Source organism: Gopherus evgoodei, chromosome 5 (assembly GCF_007399415.2).
Source record: "Gopherus evgoodei ecotype Sinaloan lineage chromosome 5, rGopEvg1_v1.p, whole genome shotgun sequence".
Classification (NCBI taxonomy): Eukaryota; Metazoa; Chordata; order Testudines; family Testudinidae; genus Gopherus; species Gopherus evgoodei.
In genome coordinates, this window is record NC_044326.1 from 50876620 (window position 1) to 50903294 (window position 26675).

The window sequence follows — 26675 nt, forward strand, 5'->3', positions numbered from 1 at the left end:
GTGTCTGCCTGATTATTATTGCAGGGTCCATTATGGCAGCATTGATAGGCAGTGCAATTTTGGCTGATGCAGATGTCTGGAGGATGTCTGTAAGCTTGTGCTGGGTTTCTGGTAGGTCTGCTAAAGAAATGTCGAGGGATTCAGCTACCCTCTTGAACAGATCCTTGAAGGATCTGAAATCATCCCGATGTGTGTGTGGGATGGTATTATTGTTTCATGCGGTGAAGATGAAATGTGAGTGGGCGGCAGGGTATCTCCCTTGGGCGCGTGTTCGGGTTCCTCTATCTCCTCCTGCATTTCTGAGGGAGCTGGGGCAGGTGGTGAAGGGGATCATATTGCTCTAGACCTTGATGAAATGGGGGAGGGGGGTCTGAGGTTCTGAGCCCTATATAATGCCCACGGATCCCAGAATATCCAGTTGGGTAGAAAAGTCATGGGAGGTGGCACTCACGGTTAAGCCTGCCAGAGTCGCATGTCAGCAGATGTGTAATGCTGAGAAGGTCCTGGCTTAGGGGAGGAGTGGTGAAGGGTACATGTCCCTGCCTCATCCTCTTCTTCCTCATCGCTTTAGTTGGGAGTAGCCGAGCCAATGGGAGTAGCCACCAGGCTTGGTCCCAGTCTTGCTGGGGTACCGTTGGTACTGAATAGGAGTGTGCCAGACATTGAAGTAATCATGAGGTTCACCTGTCGCATAAATTGCTGCGGTACCGGGAGACTCAGTGATAGGGATGTCAGCATGCTGTAGCATGGGAGCAGAGTTAAGAGCTATCAGTACTGACGGCTTACTGTATTGCGTAGGTACAGCAGGTGGCACCATTGTACAACTCAGTGCCAAGGTTTTCTTTGGCTCCGTTTGTGCCGACCTGGGAGATTTGGTTTTAGGACGCGTACCTCCATGAGAGCTTGCCCACACTGGGTCCTTAGATCTTTGAGAAGTCTTGGTACTGGATGTTCCCGGTGCCTTGCGGTCCAACGCTTTCAGTGCCGTTGGTACCAGGGCAGATTTTCCACTGGGAGATTGCTTTCTTTTGGGCAAATCTTGCTGTGGGGAAGAGTGAGACCGCTTTTTAGTAGCCCTTTTGGGAACAGGCTCTTTAGCAAACGTTTTTGAGGTAAATTCCCATCAGATGCTGCTGCTGGTGACCGGGTGGCCAGGAGGCATTCTCGACTCAGGGTTAGAGGCTGGCCTGAGGGATTTCTCCATCATGAGGAGTTTCAACTGGAGGTCCCTAGCCTTCCTTGTTGTAGCACACAATTTTTTGCAGTGGACACTTCTGAGTAATATAGGTCTCACTGAAGCAGCAGACACACTGTGTGTGGCTGTCCGCTACGGGGATTGAAAGTCTGCAAGTCAGGCAGCGTTTAAAGCAGGGAGAGCCAGGCATGCCTGAGAGGGTACTTATTTTGAGAAAGGAGAATAAGTCCATATTTAGGTCTCTGTTCTTGCTGTCGAAGCCAGTGACCTGCCTAGGAGGTGCAGGTGGGGAATGGCTAACAAAAGTTTTTGTTTTTTTTTTGAAAGATTTTAAGTAAAATATAAACTAGAGGATAAATAATTACATGAAAGTCTAATAAGTCTGGGAAAACAGAAAACTGCTGAGGTATGTAAGATTAAGAGAGGCGTTGCTGTCGCTCTGACTCAAGCCAAAGGTGGTAGAGAAGGAACTGGAGGACGGTTGGCTGTGCACACTAGGTAACCGCTCGGAGCAGTGTGAGATGGTTGCCATACATGCATGGCCAACCGGGGCACTGCTACTACAAATCTCTGATTACAAATGCTGAGCACCAAAACATCTAATGTGGAGCACCCACAGGGACACTCCTAGAAGACGAAAGCTGGCTTACCACCTCAGCTGTGCTGGGTGTGAGTTCCATGCAGCTACAGCTCACACTCCTATTTTTTATATGTGCAATTCAAAGTCTAAGGAGGTTAATACAATACACAACATACAAATGTCATATACAATGCACTTTTTCAGGATAAAGTTTGTAAAACAGATTTACAGTTAGGCTCATAATTCTTAGGATTGATTCTAGAGGTCAGTAGTTTAATATACCACACAGATTGCTTTTATACAATTATTACCCATTAGAATATAGCCAACCAATTTACTTCAATCACTTCCTGTATGTCTCATTAGCTTTTGTAAGCCAATACATCTATGTTAGGCATAGCATGCACCACGTTCAAAGGCATTATGTGCGTGGTATTAATAAAAAAGTGTAGGGAAGTTATGTTAACTGAATGTAGTATGCTCTTCCTACAATTCTGTTCACCCACATAATATATCTCACAACACTTTGAAAACCTGAAGTCAGCTTTGGTATTAGAAAACAGGAAACTTGCCTAAGCAAAGATGCAAGGATACTTTGTACTAAGTACAGTTAGGGGAAACTTTCATGGCTCATCAGTACTTGGAATGGAATATTCAGATGAGATATGGGAAAGTACAGGGAGGTACCTTTATGGACCAGTACCTGGAATGCTAGTGGCCAAACAAAAAATAAGGAAAGTACAGAACAACAAGCTAAGGAACTGGTATAAGTAAAAAGTAATAACTGGAGATATACCAATCTCCTAGAACTGAAAGGGACCTTGAAAGGTCATAAAATTCAGCCACCTGCCTTCACTAGCAGGACCAAGTACTGATTTTTGCCCCAGCTTCCTAAGTGGCCCCCTTAAGGATTGAACTCACAACCCTGGGTTTAACAGGCCAATGCTCAAACCACTGAGCTATCCCTCCCCCCATTTTTTGTGATATGTAAAGAGTTTTGTAACTTGTAAAATCATCCAATAAATACTGCTAGCTGAAATACTCATCTCTGAAGCATGCAATAAGTGTATGGTGAACATGCTGTGAGTATTTGTATGTCTGTCTCCTTTTTGTCTTGTACTTCTTTGTTTTTAAACAATAAATTTGGCTAAGTTAGGTTAATTGGTCTCGAACATTTTAAACAATGAACAGCAACTGCAGTAAAACAATTGGCTACACCTTTGAATCAATATTTTCTTGTGCCTTATTTAACTTCACTGTGCTTTAGCTCAACGCTTCTGAAGACTCCCAAATCTCCATTCACTGTATAATATGCAAACGATTATGAACAAAGAATGAACTAATTGAAGAAATGAAAAGAATATGTTTCCAAATTGTAGAACAAGAAAATTGTTGGGAGAAAATTATTTCTAAATTAAATTACTTACGCTAACTAACACTGATAAAAGTTTTAACATCTTTTTTTTTTCTTGATGCAAATTAAAAAAATAACAGCCAACTCTGCCGTAGGCTTTCAGTTGTTTGAGAACAATTTCTCTGACCCAATGAAACCTTTGCCCTGCCCTAATCACTCACAAATACTGCAGTAGAAGACAGGCTGAACACAGAAATAGTCCTTGGGCAGTCTTTTGACAGCATCACTACAGAAAACGTGTGTTCCTCTGTGATATATTGACAGAGGCATCATTAACTTCCATACACCAGATTCCTTTATATAAACAAAATGTAGACCACTCAAAGAGATTCTGCATTATCTTTATGCATAGGATAATCTATAACAAAAAAATAAAATACAAAAATATAGTTGAAAATTTGAAGTGCATTTATGGTTAGAAAGGTGACTAAGATTGATACTTTCTTATTCAACGATTAGAAAAAAAAATCACACGTGTAAATTGGGCAATTAACTCACTGAGAAACAATCCACATGGAGAGAATCTCATTTTAAGAGTATAAACACATACGTAGGTTCAAGTCCCTACTCTGCCTCAGACTTCATGGGTGATCTTGGGCAAGTCACTTAGCTTTTCTGTGCCTCAGTTCCCCATCTGTAAAATGGGGAAAATATTTCCCTGTTTCACAGGGATGTAAGAATATATACATTACAGATCATGTGGCACTCTGATAGGGACCATCCCTATGATTAGATGAGATTTAAACTTAATCAGAAATATAGCTAGTGCAAGACACTTATGCTTCTCATAATCCAATTATTGCTAAAGATTTGTCAGGTTTTTAAAAAATGGAAGTAGTGTGAATGGAAGTAGTGTGATACTAGTAAGAGTAACAAACTAATACTAATAAACAAGCAGACCTTTTTAATTTAAGACATCTACTAAACATAAAAAAATCAATTCTCTTGATTTTAGCTGCAATGGTGACTTTGAAAAGACTAAGATGAGACATATGGTTTCATCTTAAAGTTTTGATTTAGTCTCATCTCAAACTAGAAAAGTGTCTTGGCTGAGAATACAGTAGCCCTTCTAATAAACCTAATTGAAATTTCACTCCCTAAGTGTGTATTTAAAAGGACAATGCCAACTACAAAAATCACTTCTGTGTGAAAATTTAGGATCTATTATGGTGTGACTTCTATTACTACTGTAAGTGGAAGAGACTCCGGTGAAAAAATGCCTCTTTTTTACAGTTTGTTTACATTTGACAGAACTTTGGATCTGATCCAACTCCCACTGAAGTCAGTGGCAGACTCTCCATTGACTTCAATTAAAGTTAGATCAAGTTCCCTTGAGTATAGTCAGTTTCTCTGTTTCCTTTGTATAAGCAAAGCCCCTTAATAACAGAGTCAGGACAAGAAAAGTCTTTATTAAAAATGTTAAAAATTGTAATAAATTTCAGGAAACACAATTAAAAGACTAATTAATAAAAACTAGAGTTTTCAAACATGTTTCTCCATGAAGTTCAAACTGATGGAGTCTAATTAAGTATGGAGATACTTTACTCAGGAAACCGGATGCCTCTTGAGATTCCTTCTAACAAAAATGTGGCACCATGTCTGAACCATTTGATAGGTGATTGCAAGTGTGATGTGTTTATGGTCATTGCATATTTTGAGTGGTGTAAGATTGATGTTTATCACACAACCCCATGCCTACTTGAATCGATTAGGGAAATACCAAAAGAGACCATTTATGTTTTCAAAACAGAAGAGCTAGAAAGACCAAATTCAGAGCCAATGTCCCAGGCTCACATCTTTGGATATATCAATGGATGCAAGCCCATAGGGTAAGCCTGCTTGGAACTGATTCAATATATTTCCTAAGCAGCTTCTGATAAGACTTCTATAGATCACCAGCAACATTTTCAAAATGTCTTCTCCAAATGGCACCCCAGTGGTCAGTGACAACAGTACCAGCACTACCCTTCCCAGAGGCTGATCCCTTTTCTAGACAATTACTCCTACACAAGTGTGTACAACTTGCATCTCTTCCTGCATTTGCAGAGGTGAATCTGGTTCCATATTTTCTTTTAGTTAGTGAAAGGGAAAGCTGTTTGAATTTCCTGAGTTAGTATCCTTCTAAAGTCAGTGTCATGAAACTGGTTCACAAAAACAAGGGCACATGCTTTGCTGAAAGTTCAATTTTTAAACCTACTGTCCTTTGCACAGAGGCTAGGCATTAAATATACCTTCAGGGTCTAAACTATTTCATCATATTGTCTAAATGTCAACTTTTAAATCTCAGCACTACAAACCCTCTCTACCCCATAGTACTTATATAAAGGAGTAACAAGCCTATGATGAATTCAGCATTAATGCTAAAATTCTCTTTTACCTTTTGAACATCTAACAATTACCCATAAATACAGTAAAAAAGTAATATGGGTAGGTAGGTGCAACAAGCATCAACTACTCATAGCACAAACAACTCTTTCAAACTATACACAACAGAACAGAGAATGCTAGTAACAAAAGGAAGCAAGCTATTCCATCAGTATGCCACAGCAATTTCTTTTTTAACTTTAAGTCTACTATTTTGTTTGAGATACAAGATAGACATGTAGCTTTTAAAAATCTCCTTGATAATCTCTTGAAATTCTATTATTCTCTTAAATTCTAAAAAAGGCACGAGCCTATGGAATAATGCAGACTCACCTGCTCTGCTGCCTCTCTTTTGGCATTATAGGTATCTAGATGTTCTTGGAGCTCTAGAACGCTGAACTTCAACATTTCTAGTAAGCCACAGGACATCAGCTAGAATAGAAAAATATTTTTTTTCTACAAACAAATTAAACACTTACATTGTTAGACCACATTTGGGATATCACATAAAACTAGATGTTGTGCACATCATGAGTAAAACCTGTGTTTTGACGTTTAAACAAACATTTGCAGCCACACCACCCCAAGCTGAGATCCAGAAAAATCTTGTAAGGTAAGCAGGGTTGTGCCTAGTTAGGACTTGGATGAGACCTCAAAGGAACTCTGACCATTTATAAATAAAAGGATATTGAATGCCCCTCCCCCGCAATACACCATTTAGTTTGACAAATGAAACCTTGTAAAGAACAGTGAGTGAAATTAATTAATGTCTACTATCTAAGTCAATCCATTGTTTGTCCTTACCATATAGAAGTTACTTGCGAGAAATAATTATATTTAACAATTTTTGTATAATTAGAAAGGGCTATATTTCACAACTGAATTTAAAGCTATAAACTATTTTTAATACTCTTCTTTTCATTCATACAAATTAATCTTTTTATTTTTAAATACAAGTACTATCTATGCTGCTGCAGTTAGTGACAATGGGAGAGATTGTCAAAGGCAATATCATCTTTTGGCTGCCTACCTGTACCTTTGAAAAAATTCCCTCAATATTATTTTGCAAAGGCTGAACCATAAAACATTCTGTGTCCCTGCAGAAAGATTATTAAATAATAGATATTTTAATCTAGCACTGTATTGCCAACTGCACATGAGATTTTACCGTTTCAGCATCAATAAAGACTGTTGGGCATTCCGAACACATCATCATCACCTCCAGCGAACTTTTAAATTTTGTTCCAATACGCTGTAGACCTTCACCAAGAAAACTGATTGAATCATTTGTTATAGTGCCAAACTTTCTTTGAATGGTCTAAAAACAAAAAATAGAAAGAAATATTTACTTTGCATTAGTTCCTTTTTTCCTTTCTTTTTCCAGATAAAGGAAATCTTTTTTCTATTCTGATAAAGAATTTCTTTGTAAACGACAACACACTTTTTTGGTCATTATTAAATTTTACAAACAAACAAACAAACCCCTACCTGTTTGCATGATAAAAGAAGTAAAACATTATAAGAAGGGGAATAGTTCCCAAAATTATGATACTATATATTGCCTTGAGTCAGGGATGAATGCATTATTTAGGAGTAGTAAAGCTACAACTTAGATTGTAAGCTCTTTTGGGGCACGGATTCTTTTTGTGCAATGCCTACTACAATAGGATCCTTGTCCATGACTGGTTGCTGATAGGTGCTACAATAATACAAATAAATAGGACCCTACCAAATTCATGGTCCATTTTGGTCAATTTCACAGCCAGGGTTTTTTTTAATTAGTCAATTTCATGTTTTCAGATATTTACATCTGAAATTTCACAGTGGTGTAACTGTGGGGGTCCCGACCCAAAAGGCAGTCAGGGTGGAAGGGCTGCAAGGCTATTGTAGGGGGGTGATGGGATTGACACCCTTACTGCTGCCCTGCTGCTGGCAGAGGTGCTGCCTTCAGAGTTAGGCAGCCAGAGAGGAAGGCGGCTGGCTGGGAGACCGCTCTAAAGCCAGCACCACTGCCAGTGGCAGCACTGAAGTGAGGGTGGTAGGAGAGGGGCTTACCACATGTCTGGTTTTCCTAGGAGTCTCCCTCCATGCTTGGAGTAGGGGGACAGGAGGCGACAGCTGGAGCTGCAGCCTCCCACCATGGCCGTGAGAGGGGGAGTGACAGCTGGAGCCACGGAGCTTCCTGCTGCTGGGGGAGATCCTGGAGGTGGGTATGACCCACCCTAGGAGCAGCCCCTGCAGGGGAAGAGGAACTCTTGTTCCTCCCCATTTCCAGTGGGCTAACAGCTGGAGCCCTGTGCAGGGTAGGAGATCCCATGAAATCTGGCACTTAGCTAAAGAAGATTAGATTTCACAGTTCTTGATGTGTTTTTCATAGCTGTGAATTTGGTAGGGTCCTACAAATAAATGAAAAGTGATTTATGCAGGTCATCGTCAACAAGTGCCAATTAAAAGTTTATGCCAGCAAACACCATCATCTATTTGATACAACATAGAAAATAATACTTTAGAAAACTTTTAAAATTATGTTTATTCATTTTTAAAAAATTAAATGTGTTTATAAGACTATGGTTCTGACCTAGTATGTTCCTATAAATTCTTTTTATAATATCTGAAAAATTACATACAAAAGATCTACATTCAAATACTGTTAGTAAGATTGCAAAGTCAAGCACTCAGTAGCTAGGAAATGCCAAGATTAAGGTTGTCTGTTCAACCTTCATTCTGCTACTTGCACTTATGCGTTTTGATCACAGCCCCTCTGACCACAATGGACAGATTCTATAGCAGGTACTCATTAGTTCAGGAGCAGGAAACTCAATTCCACAGAAATACTAATTGGCTCAATTTGTTGATTTTTCATAATATGCTGCTGAATTCTGTAAATTTTATGAAGCCTCTGGGTAACAGAGAACAGTTACTCCCAACGTTGCTAGATGCTCAGGGACACTGTGAAAAGAGCACTCAGCTTTTCTCTGTCATTGCTACTACAAATGGGAGTTTGGGACTATGGTGCAGGAGTGCAGTGTGGTCACAAGAGGCCCCTTGCCTTCTTGTGTATGCCTATGGACCCCAATTACCTTAATCCAGTCCTGCACACATCAGAGCCTGGGTGAGATGGAAATCTCCCCATTGCCTGCAGCCCAATGACTTGGCCCTGGTTTACTATATTCCCCCCAGGGCACACACCTTCACAGCTAGTCAAGGTTAGTCCTCGTGAGCCAGGGAGAGTTGTTGCTCTGCTTTCTGGCTCCCCATTTTATGAACATCAGGGAAAGAGAGAGTACTGCTTATGCAATGGACTCCCCCTTGTGGTGAAAGCAGCAGAGAGAGGGGAAACTGAAGCCAGGCCATGGTGGAGCAGGGAGAACTAAAATGGCAGGTATCTGTAGCCAAAGCGTGAAATTTCATAGCATATGATAAAATGACAAATTCAGCAGAGAAGCAGAGTATATGGGGTTCTGATTACGATACAGTCTTTAATTACAAAATCACATACTTTTTCTCTCACTGGACCCTTGCCTCATTCAGTGCACATAATGGATGGTGATCAGGAAATGAATGAGGGTTATGTAGTGAATGAATCTGCTGTCTGAACCATGCCTTCTTCATTTATTGCAGAATTTGAAAAGCGTATAGTGAATGAGGCAGGGGACTGCAGCAAGAAAAATGATGGTTTCCTGGTAGTTGAATGCCACCCAGTAGGACTGTGTTGTATCATTACCTCTGTCACAGACTTCCTGTGTGATGCTGAACAAATGACTTAAATCAATATTTTCACAGTGGATACTAATAGTTTGTTTCTCTTCTTATGGGTGCCCAACTTCAGACAGCTGTGGTTTGATTTTCAGAGAAGTTCATAGAATCATAGACTATCAGGGTTGGAAGGGACCTAAGGAGGTCATCTAGTCCAACCCCCTGCTCAAAGCAGGACCAATCCCCAGATTTTTACCCCTAGTTCCCTAAATGGCCCCCTCAAGGACTGAACTCACAACCCTGGGTTTAGTGGGCCAATGCTCAAACCACTGAGCTATCCGTCCCCCCCAAAGTTGAGCATTTGTAACTACAGCTGAATTAACTGGGAGATGATGCTCAAGCCTTGGCAGTAAGGCAGTGTAGTCTGGAGGAATGAGCACAGGATTGGGGTCAGGAGGTCTTGAATTTTAATATTTGCTCTGCCACTTACTCACTGTGTTGCCTTGATCAAGTCACTTTGTCTTTCTGTGTCAGTTTCACTCAGGTAATAGTATTTATCCACAGGATATTGGGAGGATTAATTAATGAATGCCTAATCTGCAGTGCTTAGAACATATCACGTGCTATAAAAATGCTAAGTACTCTGAAAAAAATCAGGCCCTAGCTGGGCTCCCAATCATGGATGCAACCTAAATTAACAGAAATTTTTGAACTTAATCTCTAGTGTATCAATCCCCTTTTTGTGAAAAACCTCCTCACCTTGTGGAGTTTTGTGAAGATAAACTCATTAATATTTGTTAGACTGGCATACTTTGGTGATGAGTGCTACAGAAAAGCTCATGAAGAAATCAATAACTCTGCAATCAGCAAAGGGTTTGGATGATGTTCAGTAAAAAACAGTGTGTGTGGGGTGGGACACACAAATGATGAGGATAAAAAATAAATACTGAACATTTCCTCATTGCCTCATTTCCTGCACAGTATCTATCCTCTCAGGGACGGCTCCTGGCCCCAGATGCCAAGCGCGTGCTTGGGGCAGCATGCCGCAGGGGGCGCTCTGCCAGTCGCCGGGAGGGCGGCAGGCAGGCAGCCTTCGGTGGCATGCCTGTGGAGTGTCCGCTGGTCCCGCGGCTCTGGTGGACCTCCCGCAGGCATGCTTGTGGAGGGTCCGCTGGTCCCGCAGCTTCGGTGGAGCCATGGGACCAGCGGACCCTCCGCAGGAACGCCTGCGGGAGGTCCACCGGAGCCGTGGGACTGGTGACTGGCAGAGCGCCCCCTGCGGCATGCTGCCATGCTTGGGGCAGCGAAATGGCTAGACCCGCCCCTGCATCCTCTTAACTGAATGAGGCAGGGTCTTGTGGAAAAAATACTTTATGATCATATAACAACATTATTTTAATATATCTGAATTATTTATGGTAGTTTCAGGCCTTGGAAAATTAATTAGAAAAATAAACTGTTTGGAAAAGGGTTAGAAACTAATTAGTAATGAGTCACTGACCTGAAATAACCTGGAGAACACATGAAAAGTATAGACTGCACAAGATCCATCAGTGTCTGACAGCATCTGATTGACATGGCAGTGCCAGGCTTCCTCTTCATCATCATATGCCACTGGTTGAAAAGCTGCCAATATGGCAGAAAGAAATGGTGAAGGTGGTGGGGAAGTCTGTACATCTGGAAAACCATCCTGTTCTTCCTCCTCTTGGCTGTAAATAAAGTAAATGATGTAAGCTTGTCAGTAAATACTATGAGGGAAAAAAAGAAACAGTTTTCACTAATCTAATTTATTTTGAAAATTTTAATTGGAACATGCAATACAACTGAGTCACTAAAATTAAAAATCTAGAGAGAATTCTATTTTGTTTTGAACAAAATGAAATCTGCAGTGAAACTATAGTAGACAACGAAGCAGGAGAAGATTAAAAGGCTTTTGTAAGAAGAGCGTTTGCTGCTTTAATATAAATGTTGATACTTACAGCCCCAAATATCCAATAAGTCTAACAAAGCAAGCAGAGTAAATATATCTTATGCTGTTTCTGTTTAACATTTTTATCTACAGAACATTTAAGAAACGGACATATTTTCTTGCCAAAAATAATTTAATGAATATTCCACTCCTTGGCTATCTGATCATCTGCAATGTAACAAAGCTCTAGCTTGTCTTGGGAGCAACCCAAAAGATCTTGCTGCAGTATACCAATTTTGAAAATTATCTTAAGTAACATCCATATGTGGATGGAAACAGATTGGAAAGGTCCACGTTTGTGGACAATTTAAAAAGCTTTTGTGCAAAGAATGTCCTACAGATAGACTTTTCATCATGTATCAATGCTCTGATAATGCTGTTAATTATGAGACAGATTAATCAATGCTGATACTCAAAGTCACTAACAATTTTAAAAAACTTCTGTATTAGAATGAATTTTTTTTAAACAATTATTTTTCTTGAGGTTTTATTAAACAACAAGCTTATTATTTTATTTGCAGTTAGAGATATTTATAAAAAACTTTATAAAATTAACACGATTCCCCCTATTCCCCACCAGTACCAGCCTCCCTTTCAGAGAGGCACTTAAAGCTCATTTGAAATAAAACTTGTCCATTTAACACAATAATATGCTCGCAAATTTGCATTCTTCTTGATGCTAACAATTTTAGTAGTAGATTGTAGCAGCTAAACCAGGAGTTGGCAACCTTTCAGAAGTGGTGTGCCGAGTCTTCATTTATTCACTTTAATTTAAGGTTTCACGGCCAGTAATACATTTTAACGTTTTTAGAAGGCCTCTTTCTATACGTCTATAATATATAACTAAACTATTGTTGTATGTAAACTAAACAAGGTTTTTAAAATGTTTAAGAAGCATCATTTAAAATTAAATTAAAATGTAGCAACCCCCGCCCCGCATCGGTGGCCAGGACCCAGGCAGTGTGAGTGCCACTGAAAATCAGCCTGCGTGCCGCCTCTGGCATGCATGCCATAGATTGCCTACCCCTGAGCTAAGCCATGCTTAGTAGACCAAATTCCTCCTCATTTTTTCTGAGTCCTTGAGCAGAGAAAATCTTTTGAAAAACAATATTGTTTAGACTACGCATCACAGCAATCATTTACAACATGATACTGGGAAATAAGTTGGTTTTGTAATATTTGCATGTGTTCAGTAGTGCAATGCCCATAAAAGCTATGAGTAAAGCAAGCCACTGTGAGCAGGCTAGAGGCAGGCAGTTTCTCCCATAATCTACAAGCAAAGCTTGCAACATTTACCAGACACCTATTAGTCACAGGACTAACCCTAAACAGTTATCTTCATCACCCGTAGGATTAGAACTAATTTTTTTTTTAATGTGAACACATTGCAAGAACTGGTGAATTCTAATTAGTACATGGCAAATCAAACTGGTGCCGATTGGTATCAGCCTTTAATTTTTCCAAGGCATATTACAGTGAGCCAGTATAAAAACCTACAATGCTCAGCTGCTCCTGTTCCTCTCTCATTGTGATTTATTCATCTTCAAACTCTCAGTCTGTGGTTTCTTGCTCTCCCTGAACTTCTAAAGCTTACCTTCCGTGCTTGTGTGGTCCCCAAACTTTCCCCCTCACCCCCCCATGCTGATGGTTTTGAGCCAACTGAGGATTCTTGTGTGATGCTGTTCCTCTAAGGGCAGCTTTTTGTGTGCTATGCATTGGTTCGGAAGCGCAAAGCAGACAAAGCTGGGCCCAGGACTGACCCAACAGTTCCATTTCCTGAATCGAGAAAAACAACAGTTACTTACCTCACAGCTAAGAGTGGTTCTTCAAGATGTATTGCACTTACAGGTGTCTATGTACCCCAGCACAAAAGTTTGGAACATTTTCACTAGTGGTGTCCAGCAGGGGTCACACATGTGGCCTATATGCCCACATACCCCCTGTTCCTAAGGGCTTAAGGGCATAGCGACCACACTGCAACTTTGTTGCTCAGGATTCACACTCCAAGTTGCAGGGACAGAGGGTGATTGTGGGATCCACATGTGCAAGAACATCTCAAAGGACCACAGTTACTGTAAATTAAGTAACTGTTCTTTCTTCTCTGAGTTAGTGCACTTGTGGAGCCCACTTATGGTAATTAGCCAGAAGTCATCATTAAAAGGAGGTGAAGGGTATGAGTTACTTGAAATGAAATTGCAAAACTGTCCTTCAAAAATGGACATCGGATCTTAAAGCAACCACTAATGAATAATGTTTCATAAACATATGCACTAAAGGCCAGGTAGCTGCTCTGCAGATTTTGGACACTGGTATTTGACTTAGGCATGCTGCCCACATGGCTTGCGCTCTGGTAGAGTGAGTCCAAATGTTTGAAGGAAGATTCTTTTTATTAATGCTGTAAGGAGTCATAATACCATCCAATACTCATTTTGAGAGTTTTTGTGACAAAATAACCATCCCTTTAGATTTATTACTATAAGCAATGAAAAGTCTTGGAGTGCTACAAACAGATTTTAGTTCTCTCTAGGTAATATAATAACGATCTTCTGACATCTACAATATGTAGTTTAGGTTTAGCCAATGTGAATGAGGTTTCAGAAAAGACTGGTAAGTGAATAAACTAATTGACATGAAAGTCTGACCATACTTTTGGATGTGGTCTCATAGTTACCCTCTCCATATGAAAAACTGTGTAGGGAGAATTTAACATTAAAGCTTGCAATTCATTTATTTTACAAGTTAATATAAATGTCAACAAAACTGACAATATATGAATTGGACAATTGGTTCAAAAGGAGGGTCCATAAGTGAAGAAAGCCCTAGATTTAAATCTCATGTTGGAATGATCTCTCTCACAAGAGGAAAACACAACACCTCTCATAAATCTATTCCCCGATCGATGAGAGAAAACTGAACCACCTCCTGCTGGAGGATGGAATGTGGAAGTAACTGCCAAAGAACTGCAATTGAAACAGTAAACACTTCCGGGTGCTTTAAAAACAAGTAATCTAAAACAACTGGAATAGAACACTGACATGGAACATAACCCTTAGGTATTGCCAATAATGAAAATCATTTCCATTTTGCAGTATACATAATCTTAGTAGATAATTTCCTGCCCTGAAGAACATTTTATACCTCCAAAGAACACTGTCTACTGAGGACATCCTGATATCATCCAAACTGTGAGACATAATGAGGCTGGGTTTGGGTGAAGGACTAGATTGTGATTCTGTAATACTATGTCCTTCTGAATTGGGAGTGTGATAAATCAGTGATTTGACAATAGCAGTATGTCCAAGAATCAAGACTGATGAGGCCAAGCAAGAGCCACCAATATAATCTGAGTTTTTTCTCACCTTACATTCTGTAACACCCTTGGAATTAGCATAAATGGAGGAAAAGCATATATTGAGAACTGTGTGACCAACAAATCAAGAAGGTGTCTGTCAGAAACCCGGGATACTGTCCTGCTTGAGAACAAAATATTGGACATTTACTCTTTTGATCTGAAGTGAATAAACCTATTTGGGGAACCCCCCTACTCTTGGAAAAGTCAGTCTAGTAAATCATTTTTTAATTCCCATTCATGGGATGAGGTCGCTTTCCTGCTTAGTGAGTCTGTCAGCCCGTTACTCTCTCCCAGGAGATGAAGAGCAGTCAGACTGATACAATTCTGAATACATCATTCCCAATGTCTTATGGCTTCTGGAGAACAAAGAAGGTCTGACCTTGCACCTCCATGCTGTTTACGTAATAGGCTGCTGTGAAATTGTCCATGAGAACTTGGATTAAAGAGTTCTCCATCATAGGTAGAAACATTTTGCAAGTTAGTCTCACTCTGCTGAATTCTAGGATGTTTACACGCATCGTGGATTGTAAATGAGACCAAAAGCCAAGAGTCAAATGTGATCTATATCACCAACCCATCTGGGATACGTCTGTTAGAGCTCTGGATGCTTTGGAAGAAACAAACTGAACTTCCATATATACTCTTCTTTTATCCTCCATCAGTTCACAGAAACTAGAATCTGGTCCAGAATTACCACCTTAAATGATATGTCATGAAGCTTTGGGTTGTAAACTGACTTGGATCCAGGTCTGAAATAGTCTCAGACATAATCTGGCAAATAGAGTTACAAATGTAAAAGAAGATCTATGGCCTAGAAAATTCAGACACATCCTGACTGTTTGTGTAAACACAAAATTGGAAGATCAGATTCTTTACAATCTGAAATTTGTCTGCTGGGAAGAATGCTCTTGCTACCACCAAATCTAGGAGAGCTCCAACAAACTCTATAGATTGAGATGGACTCAGACTCAACTTTTTAAAGTTAATCCTCAAGCCCAGTGATGAAAACAAATGAATCTTTCTTCTTGCTGCTGCTGTCACCTGCACTTGTGATTTTCACAAAGCAAGCTAATTGTCCAGATAGGGATAAACAGGCAACCTTTATCTGCATGGATGAGCTTCTACTACTGATAGAACTATGTGAACACTCTTGTGGCTAATGAAATTCCAAAAGGATGTACTTTGAATTGGTAATGATGCTACAAAGCATAGGTACACTGTGTGGGAAGTGCATTGATACATGAAAATAAGCATCCTGTAAATCAAGAATAATGAACCAATCCATGGGATCTAGAATAGGAATAACTGAAGTGAAAACTACCATATGAAATTTGGCCCACCAAATGCATTTGCTAAGATTACTGAGATGCAGAATTGGACACACACCTCCTTTCTTTTTTGGTATGAAGAAATAAAGAGAATTGAAACCCTTTCTAACATACTTTTGAGGCACCAGTTCTAATGCTCCTAGACAGATGATCTAATCTACCTCATGATGCATGATCTACCTCATGATGCATGGCACTCTTATGAGAATGGTCCCTGAAAGGGGTATGCGTGGGAGGCAGAGATTGAAACTAAATGGCATAACTGTCCTTGATGACTTGAAGGACCCATCGATCTGGAGTGATGGTCATCCAAGACTCCTGAAAAGAAGATAGACAGGAACCAAGAGGTGGGCAAAAGGGTATAGATCCTTGTAGATTAGTCTAAGAGCCTCAGCTGTCACATCAAATTTGATGTCTCTTTGTTGACCTAACTGTGCAAGATATAGTCGAGGATAGTGAACTGACTTCTGATATCTAGATCTCTTTCTGGATTGTTCAGAAGGTCTCTGGTGGTAAGACTATAAATAATAAGATTAAGTGTTCCTATATCTAGAGTATGAAGGTACAGGTTTCTTTCTAAACATAGGAGTATATATGACCAGTGATCTGAGAGTGGCTCCTGAATCAGTGGAGAGACTCATCAGTCTTAATACAAAATAGATTCTGACCATCAAGTGGTAAATCTTCTATGATTGTGTGCACTTCTCTCAATAACCTGATACAGATTACCATGATGAGAATCTCATCACAGTATCTATAGCTACTGAATGAACACCAGCATCATCAGCATCTAATATAGTCTGAAGTGATGAGTTAGCAATCAGTTGGTCTTCTTCAGAGAGTGATTTAAATTTGTCTCTAAATTCTGAAGGTAACATGTTCTTAAAAACTGACAGTCTATTGGATTGGCAATAACAATATTTAGATAGCATAGCCTGTTAATTTGCTATCTTGATCTGTAAACAGGATCAAGTATCTTGGGTTCTTTCTCCTCGGGAGTGGATTTCCCTGACTGTTCCGATTTCTCCTTGGCAGTAGCAACAACCTGTGAGGATGGAGCCAGATGAGTATAAAAATACTTAAAATCTTTGGGCAGTAATTGATATTTACAATCAGCACACTTTGATCTAGCTGCAATCAAAGTGGGTAGTCCAAAGATCCTTTGCTGGATCTAAAATCCCTTCATTAATCTGTAGTGTCACTCTACTTTGGGATGTTAGTTGTAAACATGGGGGGCTCCAGGACCCAGAACGCCAAGCGCGTGCTTGGCGTGGCAAACCGCGGGGGACGCTCTGCCGGTGCTGCGAGGGCGGCAGGCAGGCTGCCCTCGGTGGCTTGCCTACGGAGGGTCCGCTGGTCCCACTGTTTCAGCGGACCTCCCGCAGGCAAGACGCTGAGGGCAGCCTGCCGTGCTCGGGGCAGCAAAATGCCTAGAGCCACCCCTGGTTGTAAAATATCAAACTACTTATATGCTTTTTCCTGAACTATCTCCAATGGAACTTCCAGTGTTGTTCCCATACATTCTAATATTTCTTGAAAGGTTTAAAATCATCAATGGGTACAACATGTGAAATGCCTTCATCAAGCAAGGAAGAACAATGTAGATGATCAAAAGGATCTTCTTGATGAACAGGTATTTCTTCATCATTCGTATCTTGTTGTTCCTCTTGTCTCTTGAACTTAATGAGCAAAATGATAAGATTTACAAGAATTTGCAACAGGTGATTTACATGTAGACCACATGTATTGTGGGGAAACTTGTCCTTGAAAATGTGGATATTATGGCCTAGGATGGCTGATATGACCATGGTTGCTGATCAGATGGCAAAGAAACATCTGACCAATTTTGAGGAAGCCAAGGAGTATACTGAGGATTTAAATCCTTAGGTTAGCAGGAGGTTTCTTCCTATATCCCGCCCTGATGATATTTTCCTTTTGTTGACATACTTTCCTCTTCGGAAGGGCTCTTTTGTCAGAGTCTGAGGAGGAATTAGAGACTTTGGATGCAGAAACCTCTAATATTGGAATCATATAATATGTGATTGCAAGATCTGAATGGAGTTCACATCCTTAATCATACTGCCATGTTTTCTCAGATAAATTTTCATCACAGGAACCCTTTTTTCTTTCTAGGAAGGGGATCTGGCTAGTACTGACAATGGGGAAGACTCCCAGAATTGGCGAGTCAGGTGTTAGAGTTACTCTGAGATTTGGTGAGGAAACAAAAGAACCTCTTAGAGATGAGAAAAAGTTTGGAAGAGAAACTTCTGCTGAGGTTGCTGTTGCTGTCTCCCTTTGCATTGAAGAATCTTCAGAGGCTTGGACCAGTGCCAGTAGCAAGCAGGATTTAATTAATAATGACGGTTGTGACAGTGTGTACCTATCGCGCCCTGGTTCAACAGGGGTTAACCACACTCTGTAGGCCGAGGAAGCCACGCCCCTTCACCCTTGCTGGGTATGCACCAGCTGGAACCACAGTATAAAAAGGAGTAGCTAAGTTCAGCCTGGGCTGGCCACAGACAAGAGAAGATGTGTGTTACAGGCTCCTGCATGGAGACTGCCAGAGCTCCAGGACCCAGAAGCCAGCTGGGCTGAGGCTCCAATCGACCCACAGCCAATCGCCGTCAATGGAAGAGACAGCAGAGGTCATAAGATTACCAATCTTGAATGAAAGGGTAGGAAGTGGCACAGGGATATGGACTGAGCTACCAGGTGAGCTAGACTGATTGTGGAAACACCGGTTCCTTAGGGCCACACAACAGGACTGCCCCATTGACCTTAGCCACTGGGCCACGCTACCATGTACTGAAGGGTGACTGCACTGACCCTGGGGGCCAAGGCAGCTGTGGTGAACCAGGAGGCTAGGCTACTTGGACTACTATATTTTACTTTGATTCCCCCAAGACCTGATGCCCCACATTGGGGTATACTTGTGACCATGGTACCAAGAAAGGTGGTGCATAGTAGACAATGCTGAGCATTGCAGTGCTGTGACGGGCAGTGCTGGTAAATCTGGTGCCTTGGTGGGCTGTAATAAACACATCTTTGCATTCCTGTGTCCTTGAGCCCTTGTTATCAAAGAAGATCTCCGTGCTGGCTCTTTATTATGGTGCAGAACTGAGGGTTTTGGTTCCACTTCTTCCCCATCCCAGCAGCAAATGACTCCATTGAGAAGCCAATCCTCTTACTTCATCGACTTGGCATTTAAGATGCCAGTCCTTGGACAACAGGGATTCCTGACTAAGATGATGGATTTGTTTTTTTTTTAGTCTCTTTCAGTTTCTTTACTGCTCCTGAGCTCATGAGTTACGAACAAGAAGTCTCTGTGCTCAGTCTCTACTCCGAGGCTGATATAATGCTCTTGGATTTTTCCATAAGAAAAAAATAAAGAAAAGAGAAGCCTTTCCCCCGACAGATCTAGGCTCTGACATAACTAAACCTGCCCCAATCTTCTCTCTCTCTCTCTTCTGCCAATGGCTAAATAAAACAGTAACAACAACTATAAACAAATTAATTATTAACTTCTACTCTACTAAGTAACAAAAACTACAAAAAGGACACAATTTTGTTCTGACTCACTGTCTAAAGTGGTTAGAAAGAACTGAGTGGAATTTGGGCATAAAGGGGGCAGGGACAGATACTACTAGTGAAAATGCTACTAACTCTTGTTCTAGGGTACACAGACACCCATAAGTGGGATCCACGTTGGGAGTAACTTGAAGAATGAATCAAACATTTATTTGATGTTTTTATTTTAAAAATGTGTACTGTTAGAAGATTTCTGATCATAAGTATGAGATATTCAACCAGAAAAAGGATTGCTTTACTTGACTAATATGGAAGCCAGAATATGCAAGTGGTACATTATTTCTGCAGTTAAAATAAAGTGTACTCTTACCTAGATAATCCAGAGAAGTCAGCTTCTTCTTCTTCACATCTCTCATCTAGCTCTTTCAAAGCAAGAGTGACATCTTCTTCACATACAGATTCAGAACAGCTCTCAGGAGCTGGCAGTTTTGGCATTTCAGGAATTTCCAACTCTAGAGGTTCCTGACAGATCAGAGATTCTTGTTCTTGTAATACATATGATCCAGTGTCTTCACCAGCAATGCTAACCTGTTCATCCTTGACAGCTGAACTGCCATCCTGCAAAGCAAGTATATTTTTCATTGCTCTTACAGAAAGAACCGATGTATATCAACTTCTCTTAAGCTACAGGAGTCAGTACTTAAAAACAAAAGTATGTTTACATCACCCAGTTTTATTTTAAGTATTCAGATATGTGGATTCTTCATATAGTGAATTATACACCTTTAGTTATGGTTCGGTCATAAAGAATCTTCCTTTTTAATGTTTTCCAACTTCTGGTTAGAATACTCCTCAATTTTTCTTTCTCTGGGTACATCCAGACTACCCGCCGTATCGGCGGGTTAAAATTGATTGCTCGGGGATCGATATATCGCGTCTAATCTAGACACGATATATCGATCTCCAAGCGCGCTTATATCGATTCCGGAACTCCATCATCCCGAACGGAGTTCCGGAATCGACATGGAGAGCCGTGGACATCGATCCCGCGCCGTCTGGACGGGTGAGTAATCCGATCTTAGATATTCGACTTCAGCTACGTTATTCACGTAGCTGAAGTTGCGTATCTAAGATCAATTTCCCCCCCCTAGTCTGGACCAGCCCTAAAATGCCATTTGTCGTGTATAGCAAATGTAATTTTTCCACTAATGTCAACTAATGATGTTACAAGAAAGCCCTCTCATGAAAATGTGTGCAAATACTTTAAATATTTTTTCTAGACAAAACTAATATGATCAAAACCTTCAAAGCTTAACTTTTGAGTGAACAGATCAAAAATCATTGGCTCATGATTGCCTATAGCATCAAACTCCTATTTCCACAACCACTATGAAAAAACTCTTCCCTTCCCATTCTCTCTCCTCAAACAGTTCCCCATCATAAATAACTGGCAGAATGGAAGAAACCACTGTGGGAAACAGATTTTGCATAATTTGTCTTAATAAACTGGAGTTATTGCTAGAACTCTCATTTTTAACTCTGACCAATTAAAGCTATATACTACATCACAGACTATCATGAGTAAATCATTCTGATATACATTAGAATGTCCTGTACTTTTTTCCATTGTAAAACACTACAACATTAACATCACTATATTAAACAGATGATGGGTTTTGAACTTAGCTAATTTATGAATGAGCCCAAACACCCGAAATATTCATTAAATTTTATTTCCACAATAAAAATCAACTTCCTTATAATTGTTGTTCTCAGGAGGCAATTTCCTATGTAGATTAGCACTCTCATGGTGATGTTATGTCTCATACACTGGGACACACAGGATTGCTCTCAAGCTATTTCAGAGAATTTCTACTGTGTACACACACACATTCTCTCTGTCTCTCTCTCTCTGTTATGGCTTCCATCAATCCCAAATTTCCTTTCACTATAAACTAACTGAACACATATTAAAGACTGGACACTCCATCCCTGAATAGCAGTACATCATCATTTACTTTGTCCTGAAGCTATTAGACCTTGACAGTGATACGCTAGGCTGTGATAGTACTCTGTTCCTTATGACAGCTGGCTAACGACACCACTCCTGAAATACCTCTTTTAGACATTAAATCTGGGGTTCTATCATATAAAATAGCTATTTTTTCCAACCAAATAGCTAATGTCCATGGGCATGCCAGACATTTTAAAGAAAAAACAATGTAGGTCTAAACAGTGGCCCATTTCTAGTACAGATTTTTTCAAATCAAGGTCAAAGGGTGAGTCCAGATCTACAAAGAACATAATGGAGAGAAGTATCAGAGGGGTAGCCATGTTAGTTTGGATCTGTAAAAGCAGCAAAGAATCCTGTGGCACCTTATAGACTAACAGACGTTTTGAAGCATGAGCTTTCGTGGGTGAATACCCACTTCCTCAGATGCATGTAGTGGACAACCCATGAAAGCTCATGCTCCAAAATGTCTGTTAGTCTATAAGGTGCCACAGGATTCTATAATGGAGAGAGATCGTTAATAAGGTAAGTATTCTCTAGATAAAAAAAGGAACAGTCAAATGTGTGCTATTGTTCTTCTGAATATTGCTGTCTGTGCTAATATGTGCTAATGTGTCTTCTCCATATGTTTAAGGCTGAAATTTTCTAGACTCCTTAATAGAGAAATGCTTTCAGTTAAGCTGTATATAGTAGAAGGGCATACGGAACATCTGTGAAATGGCATAATTCATCAGAAATCTTAATGAATCTGCAATGCCAGTGGTGATGCAGACTGATGCTGTATCCTTCCCTAAGAACTTGCTTTATGGTTAGGTATTTGTTTTCGTAAGGAAGATACCATTAGGAATGGAAATTCCCTGTTCTCACTACAAGACTGACATACTGTTATTGGGAAATAACCTAATGTGCATGAATGAAACAATAAGGTTCAGAACACACAGCTATTCTCTCCGATCTAGAAAGAGAAATAAAAACTGAATGCCGTGAAATCTTGCAATTTTTATTTTATTGTATTTAACATTTTTTCAATTGTTTTAGTTTTAAATCTGTGTCAGAGTCTTCAGAGAATTCAGTTGTTTCTGAATTTTCCATTATTAAAAATATTCATAATTTGCCTGGAAACTTTGTTAGAAATCTTTTTCTCCGCTAATTTTAACCTGTGTATATTCATTACATCTCAAAAAGAGAAAAATGTCCTAGTGAGAGGCTCCCCCCTTAGTCTAACGATGATCAAAGGGATGGAATTCAAGTCATATGAGCAAGGGTGAAAGGAACTGGGTACGTTTAGTTTGGAAAAGAGGAGATTAAGGGAGGGTGGGGAGATACAAGGAAAACTACCTCTTTGAGGTAAAAAAATGTAGAGAAAAAGCGAGAACTGTCAAAAGCCAGGCAGAGTTGGACCTTCCAAAGGAAAGTAAAACCTATTCTAAAAGATTCTTTAGCCATATAAATAAAAATAAAGCCAGGAAAGAAGAAGAGGGACCACTAAACACTGAGGAGGGGTGGAGCTTAAAGACAGTCTAGATATGGCCCAACACCTAAATGTATACATTGCCATAAATGAATACAGACCTATTAGTTTGACCTCAATTATATGCAAGGTTTTAGAACAAATTTTGAAGGACAGTAGTTAAGGACATAGAGGAAAATGGTAATTGGGATAAAATACAACATTGTTGTATAAAAAGTAGATCAGACCAACTTGATCTCTTTGAGAAGATAACCGATTTTCTAGACAAAGGAATGTAGGTCTAATCTACTTGGATTTCAGTGCAGATCCACATGAGAAATTATTAAATTGGTGAAGATGGATAACAAACTCATTACAGGGAAGACTGCAACAGGTTATGCCAAAAGGTGAACTGTCAGATGGAGGGAAGTTACTAGTGGAGTTTCTCAAGAATTGATGTTGGGCCCAATTTTATTTAACATTTTCATTACTGCCCTGGGCATGAAAAATGGGAGTGTGCTAACAAAATTTGCAGATGACACACAGCTGGGAGACATTGCCAATATGTAGGAGGACCAGAATGTTATACAAGGATTTGGATGACCTTGAAAGCCAGTATAACAGAAATAGGATGAAATTTAATAGTGCAAATTGCAAAGTCATGCACTTGGGGACTTACAACAAGAATTTTTGCTATAAGCTGGGGGCGTATCAGTTGGAAGTGAAAGAGGAGGAGCAAGAACTGGGTATACTGGTAGATCACAGGACGACTATGAAATGCCAATATCATGCAGCCATAAAAAGACTAATGCAATCCTAGGATGCATATCAAGCGAAGTATTGCCAGTAGAGATAGGTAAGCGTTATCATCATTATACAATGATTTCATTTGGAATACTGTGTGCAATTCTGGTTTCCCATGTTTAAGAAAGATGAATTCAAACTGGAACAGGTGCAGAGAAGGGCTACTAGGATGATCAGAGGAATGGAGAACTTAAATTAGAAGAGGAGATTTAAGGATCTTATCTTGCTTAGCCTAACAAAATGAATGCTCAGGGGAGCGATGATCGCTCTCTATAAATACATCAGCGGGATGAACACTAGGGAGGGAGAAGAGTTATCTAGTTTAAGGGCCAATCCTGGCACAAGAACAAATGGATATAAACTAGCCATCAATAAATTTAGGCATTAAATTAAATGAAGGTTTCCAACCATCAGAGGAGCGAAGTTCTGGAACAGCTTTCCATGGGGAGTGGGGGGAGTGGGGCAAAAAAACCTAATTTGTTTCAAGAATGAGTTTGATAAGTTTATGGAGGGGATGGTATGTTGAGATTGTCACAATGGCACACGGTCCATCCACGACTAGAAACAAATATTTCTAACAGCTAGTGATGGGACACTAGATGGAGATGGCTCGAAGTTATTACTAAAAATTCTTTCCCGGGTGTCTAAAATGATGGACTGAGCCCACATGCTCAGGGTCTAAGGACTGCCATCTTTGGGGTTGGGATGGAATTTTCCTGGGGTTTTTTTTTTTTTTGCCTTCTCTTGCATCACAGGGCACAGGTCACTTGCTGGTTTGAACTGGAGTAAATGTTGGATTTTCTGTAATTTGAAGTCTTTAAATCAAGATTTGAGACAGAGGTCAGATTAAATGATCATAAAGAAAGCAATGGAGCAGTTGACAGGTTTCCTTTAGATGAATTTATATGACTTTGAAACACAAATGTGGCATTTTAAATTATGTCTTACTAGTACCAAATCACTGGCTGCTGAGAGGGACTCTTACGTATGAATTCCAATATTTCCATTTTATTTTCTATCAGGACTGGCACAAATGATATAAATTAAACAAGCTGTGATAAAGTTTTAGGCTCCAGACCTACAACTGGCTCATCGTGGGTGGACTTTGGACTCCCAAGGAGCCCCACTGGCCTCAATGGGGCGCACATGGGTGAGTATCTACCTGCATGGATCCACTTGAAAAACAGGGGCATTAATATGCTGGACTGGGAATTAGTCATAAACCTTCATCTATAACAGCAATACAAGCTGTTCACCTAACTGATCTCTCCACCAATGAAGGGAAAGCTCATCCAACCAAGCAGCTGTGATGTCCTGCTTTCCACTGGGCAGTGCAAGATTGCTGAAGTTATCTTACAACTCAGTTTACACTCCGTGTATCCGTTCAGGGTTTTTATAAGAAATAGTTTTAGACTTGAATAAAAGGATATTTCTTTTGGTAGGGGTTTTCAAGTGGTTACAGTATATGTCTTTTAACCAAGTGTTGTGGGTGGTGAGAAGAACACAGTAAACAAAAGTAAAGGGGATAGGAAGGGCTAAAGAAAAAAGTAAGAAAAAGAAACATAAGCTGCAACTGAGACTGGACCAGAAATGGAGAGCAAGGAAGTAGAGGTCCCTGCTCTGGTGAACCTTGTTTCAGGAAGAGGCAGATCCACTGAGCCAGGATTTACTTTCCTTCACTATGGTGCCCCACTGTCCCACGTCTAGCATGGTATGGTGGAGAGGTTAGTACTTCTCCAAGAATGTATAGCCCCCACACTCCCATTTAACCAAATACTGTATTAGGAGAGTTTAGTGTTCCATAAGAGCTGACAGAATTTGGTTTTGTGTTTTAAACAAGCAATGAATAATCCAGTGCGTTTCTAAACATAATGGAATTGAAAATTAACCTGGTATCTTTACTAGACCTAGAAATTACAAAAGGCAACCTAAAACAAGTCAAGTTCACTTTCCAGTCAAATAAAACCACCATATAAGAAGTTTTCATCTAAAAATACTAGGTATTGTAGAAACAGTAGCAACTGAACTAGTTTTGTTTTAAAATTAATTTTGTTATTTTAAAACTATTCAAATGATTTTTTAAAACATCTTAAAATCAACCAGGAAACTAAAATACTCACAGATTTCTGGGAGGCTATTAGCTGGAATCTGGCTTACTCCACACAGGCCTTTCCAAAAAAAATACCACTAGAATTCTGAGATCATTTTAAAGGCTTATTTGATTGAACCAACTACTAACACAGCTGGCCTGAGGTTTTAATCCCAATCCATAGCACCAAATCACATAAACCCAAGGAAAGCAAAAAAGCAAAAGGTTTTTAGAAGAAAATAGTGCTACAGAAAGATTTTCACCATACCCAGGAAAAGCATCTTTCACACAAGCCTATTGTTATTCTTCACCACAAAATGCTCATTAATAGCACTTCAAGAATATTTTTAACCTGTGGTAAATTTCCTGAGTCCATCATAAGAGATTTTCATTCCCAGGAGACATTTTATATTCAATAAGAAAGCCCAACAGGTTAAAAATATTGAAGATAAATCAAATAATCAGTTTAACAGACGAAAATTCTGTTGAAAAGAAAGCAAAAGCTGCTATGCAGTGCTAGAAAGAGCCCAAATCAGTCATGCACCAGCCCACATTTCTCACCACCTCAGGCAGCTGGTTGCTAGAGTTATCTAGAGGTGAAGCCTCCAGACTTGGGGTCTCAGCTCTGATTTGAAGCACCTCTTCTGTTCCCATACTGCTAGTGGAGTCTTGAGACTGCAATAATGAACTTGCATGATCTGATATTGTTTCATCTATGGCAGAATCACTGTTTAACTAAGAGAGAAAAAAAAATATGTGAAATATTTCAGTGGTTGACTGGAACCATATACGCTAAAGACAACAAGAAATTAACTGAAGTTTCTTTGGACATAGTTTGCTTCAACCAAGTAAATATTAATGTATATCTGCACATCGCAAAAAGAAATCATATACA

At 39.9% G+C, this 26675-nt stretch overlaps 1 protein-coding gene across 21 annotated transcripts in view; it reads right to left on the reverse strand.

Moving 5' to 3' along the window:
• The window catches only part of FRYL (FRY like transcription coactivator), a 383738-nt gene that overhangs the window by 17859 nt on the left and 339204 nt on the right, over positions 1-26675 (reverse strand). For 13 of the 21 annotated variants that reach the window (XM_030563429.1, XM_030563431.1, XM_030563418.1 and 10 more), the window contains 5 exons: positions 26342-26515; positions 19797-20044; positions 10751-10958; positions 6722-6871; positions 5887-5985 (listed from right to left, as the gene is read on the reverse strand). In XM_030563429.1, coding sequence (XP_030419289.1) covers positions 5887-5985; positions 6722-6871; positions 10751-10958; positions 19797-20044; positions 26342-26515 — 879 coding nt within the window. The remainder of the gene's footprint in view (positions 1-5886; positions 5986-6721; positions 6872-10750; positions 10959-19796; positions 20045-26341; positions 26516-26675) is intronic. The other 8 variants (XM_030563427.1, XM_030563422.1, XM_030563432.1 and 5 more) reach the window with 1 other exon arrangement.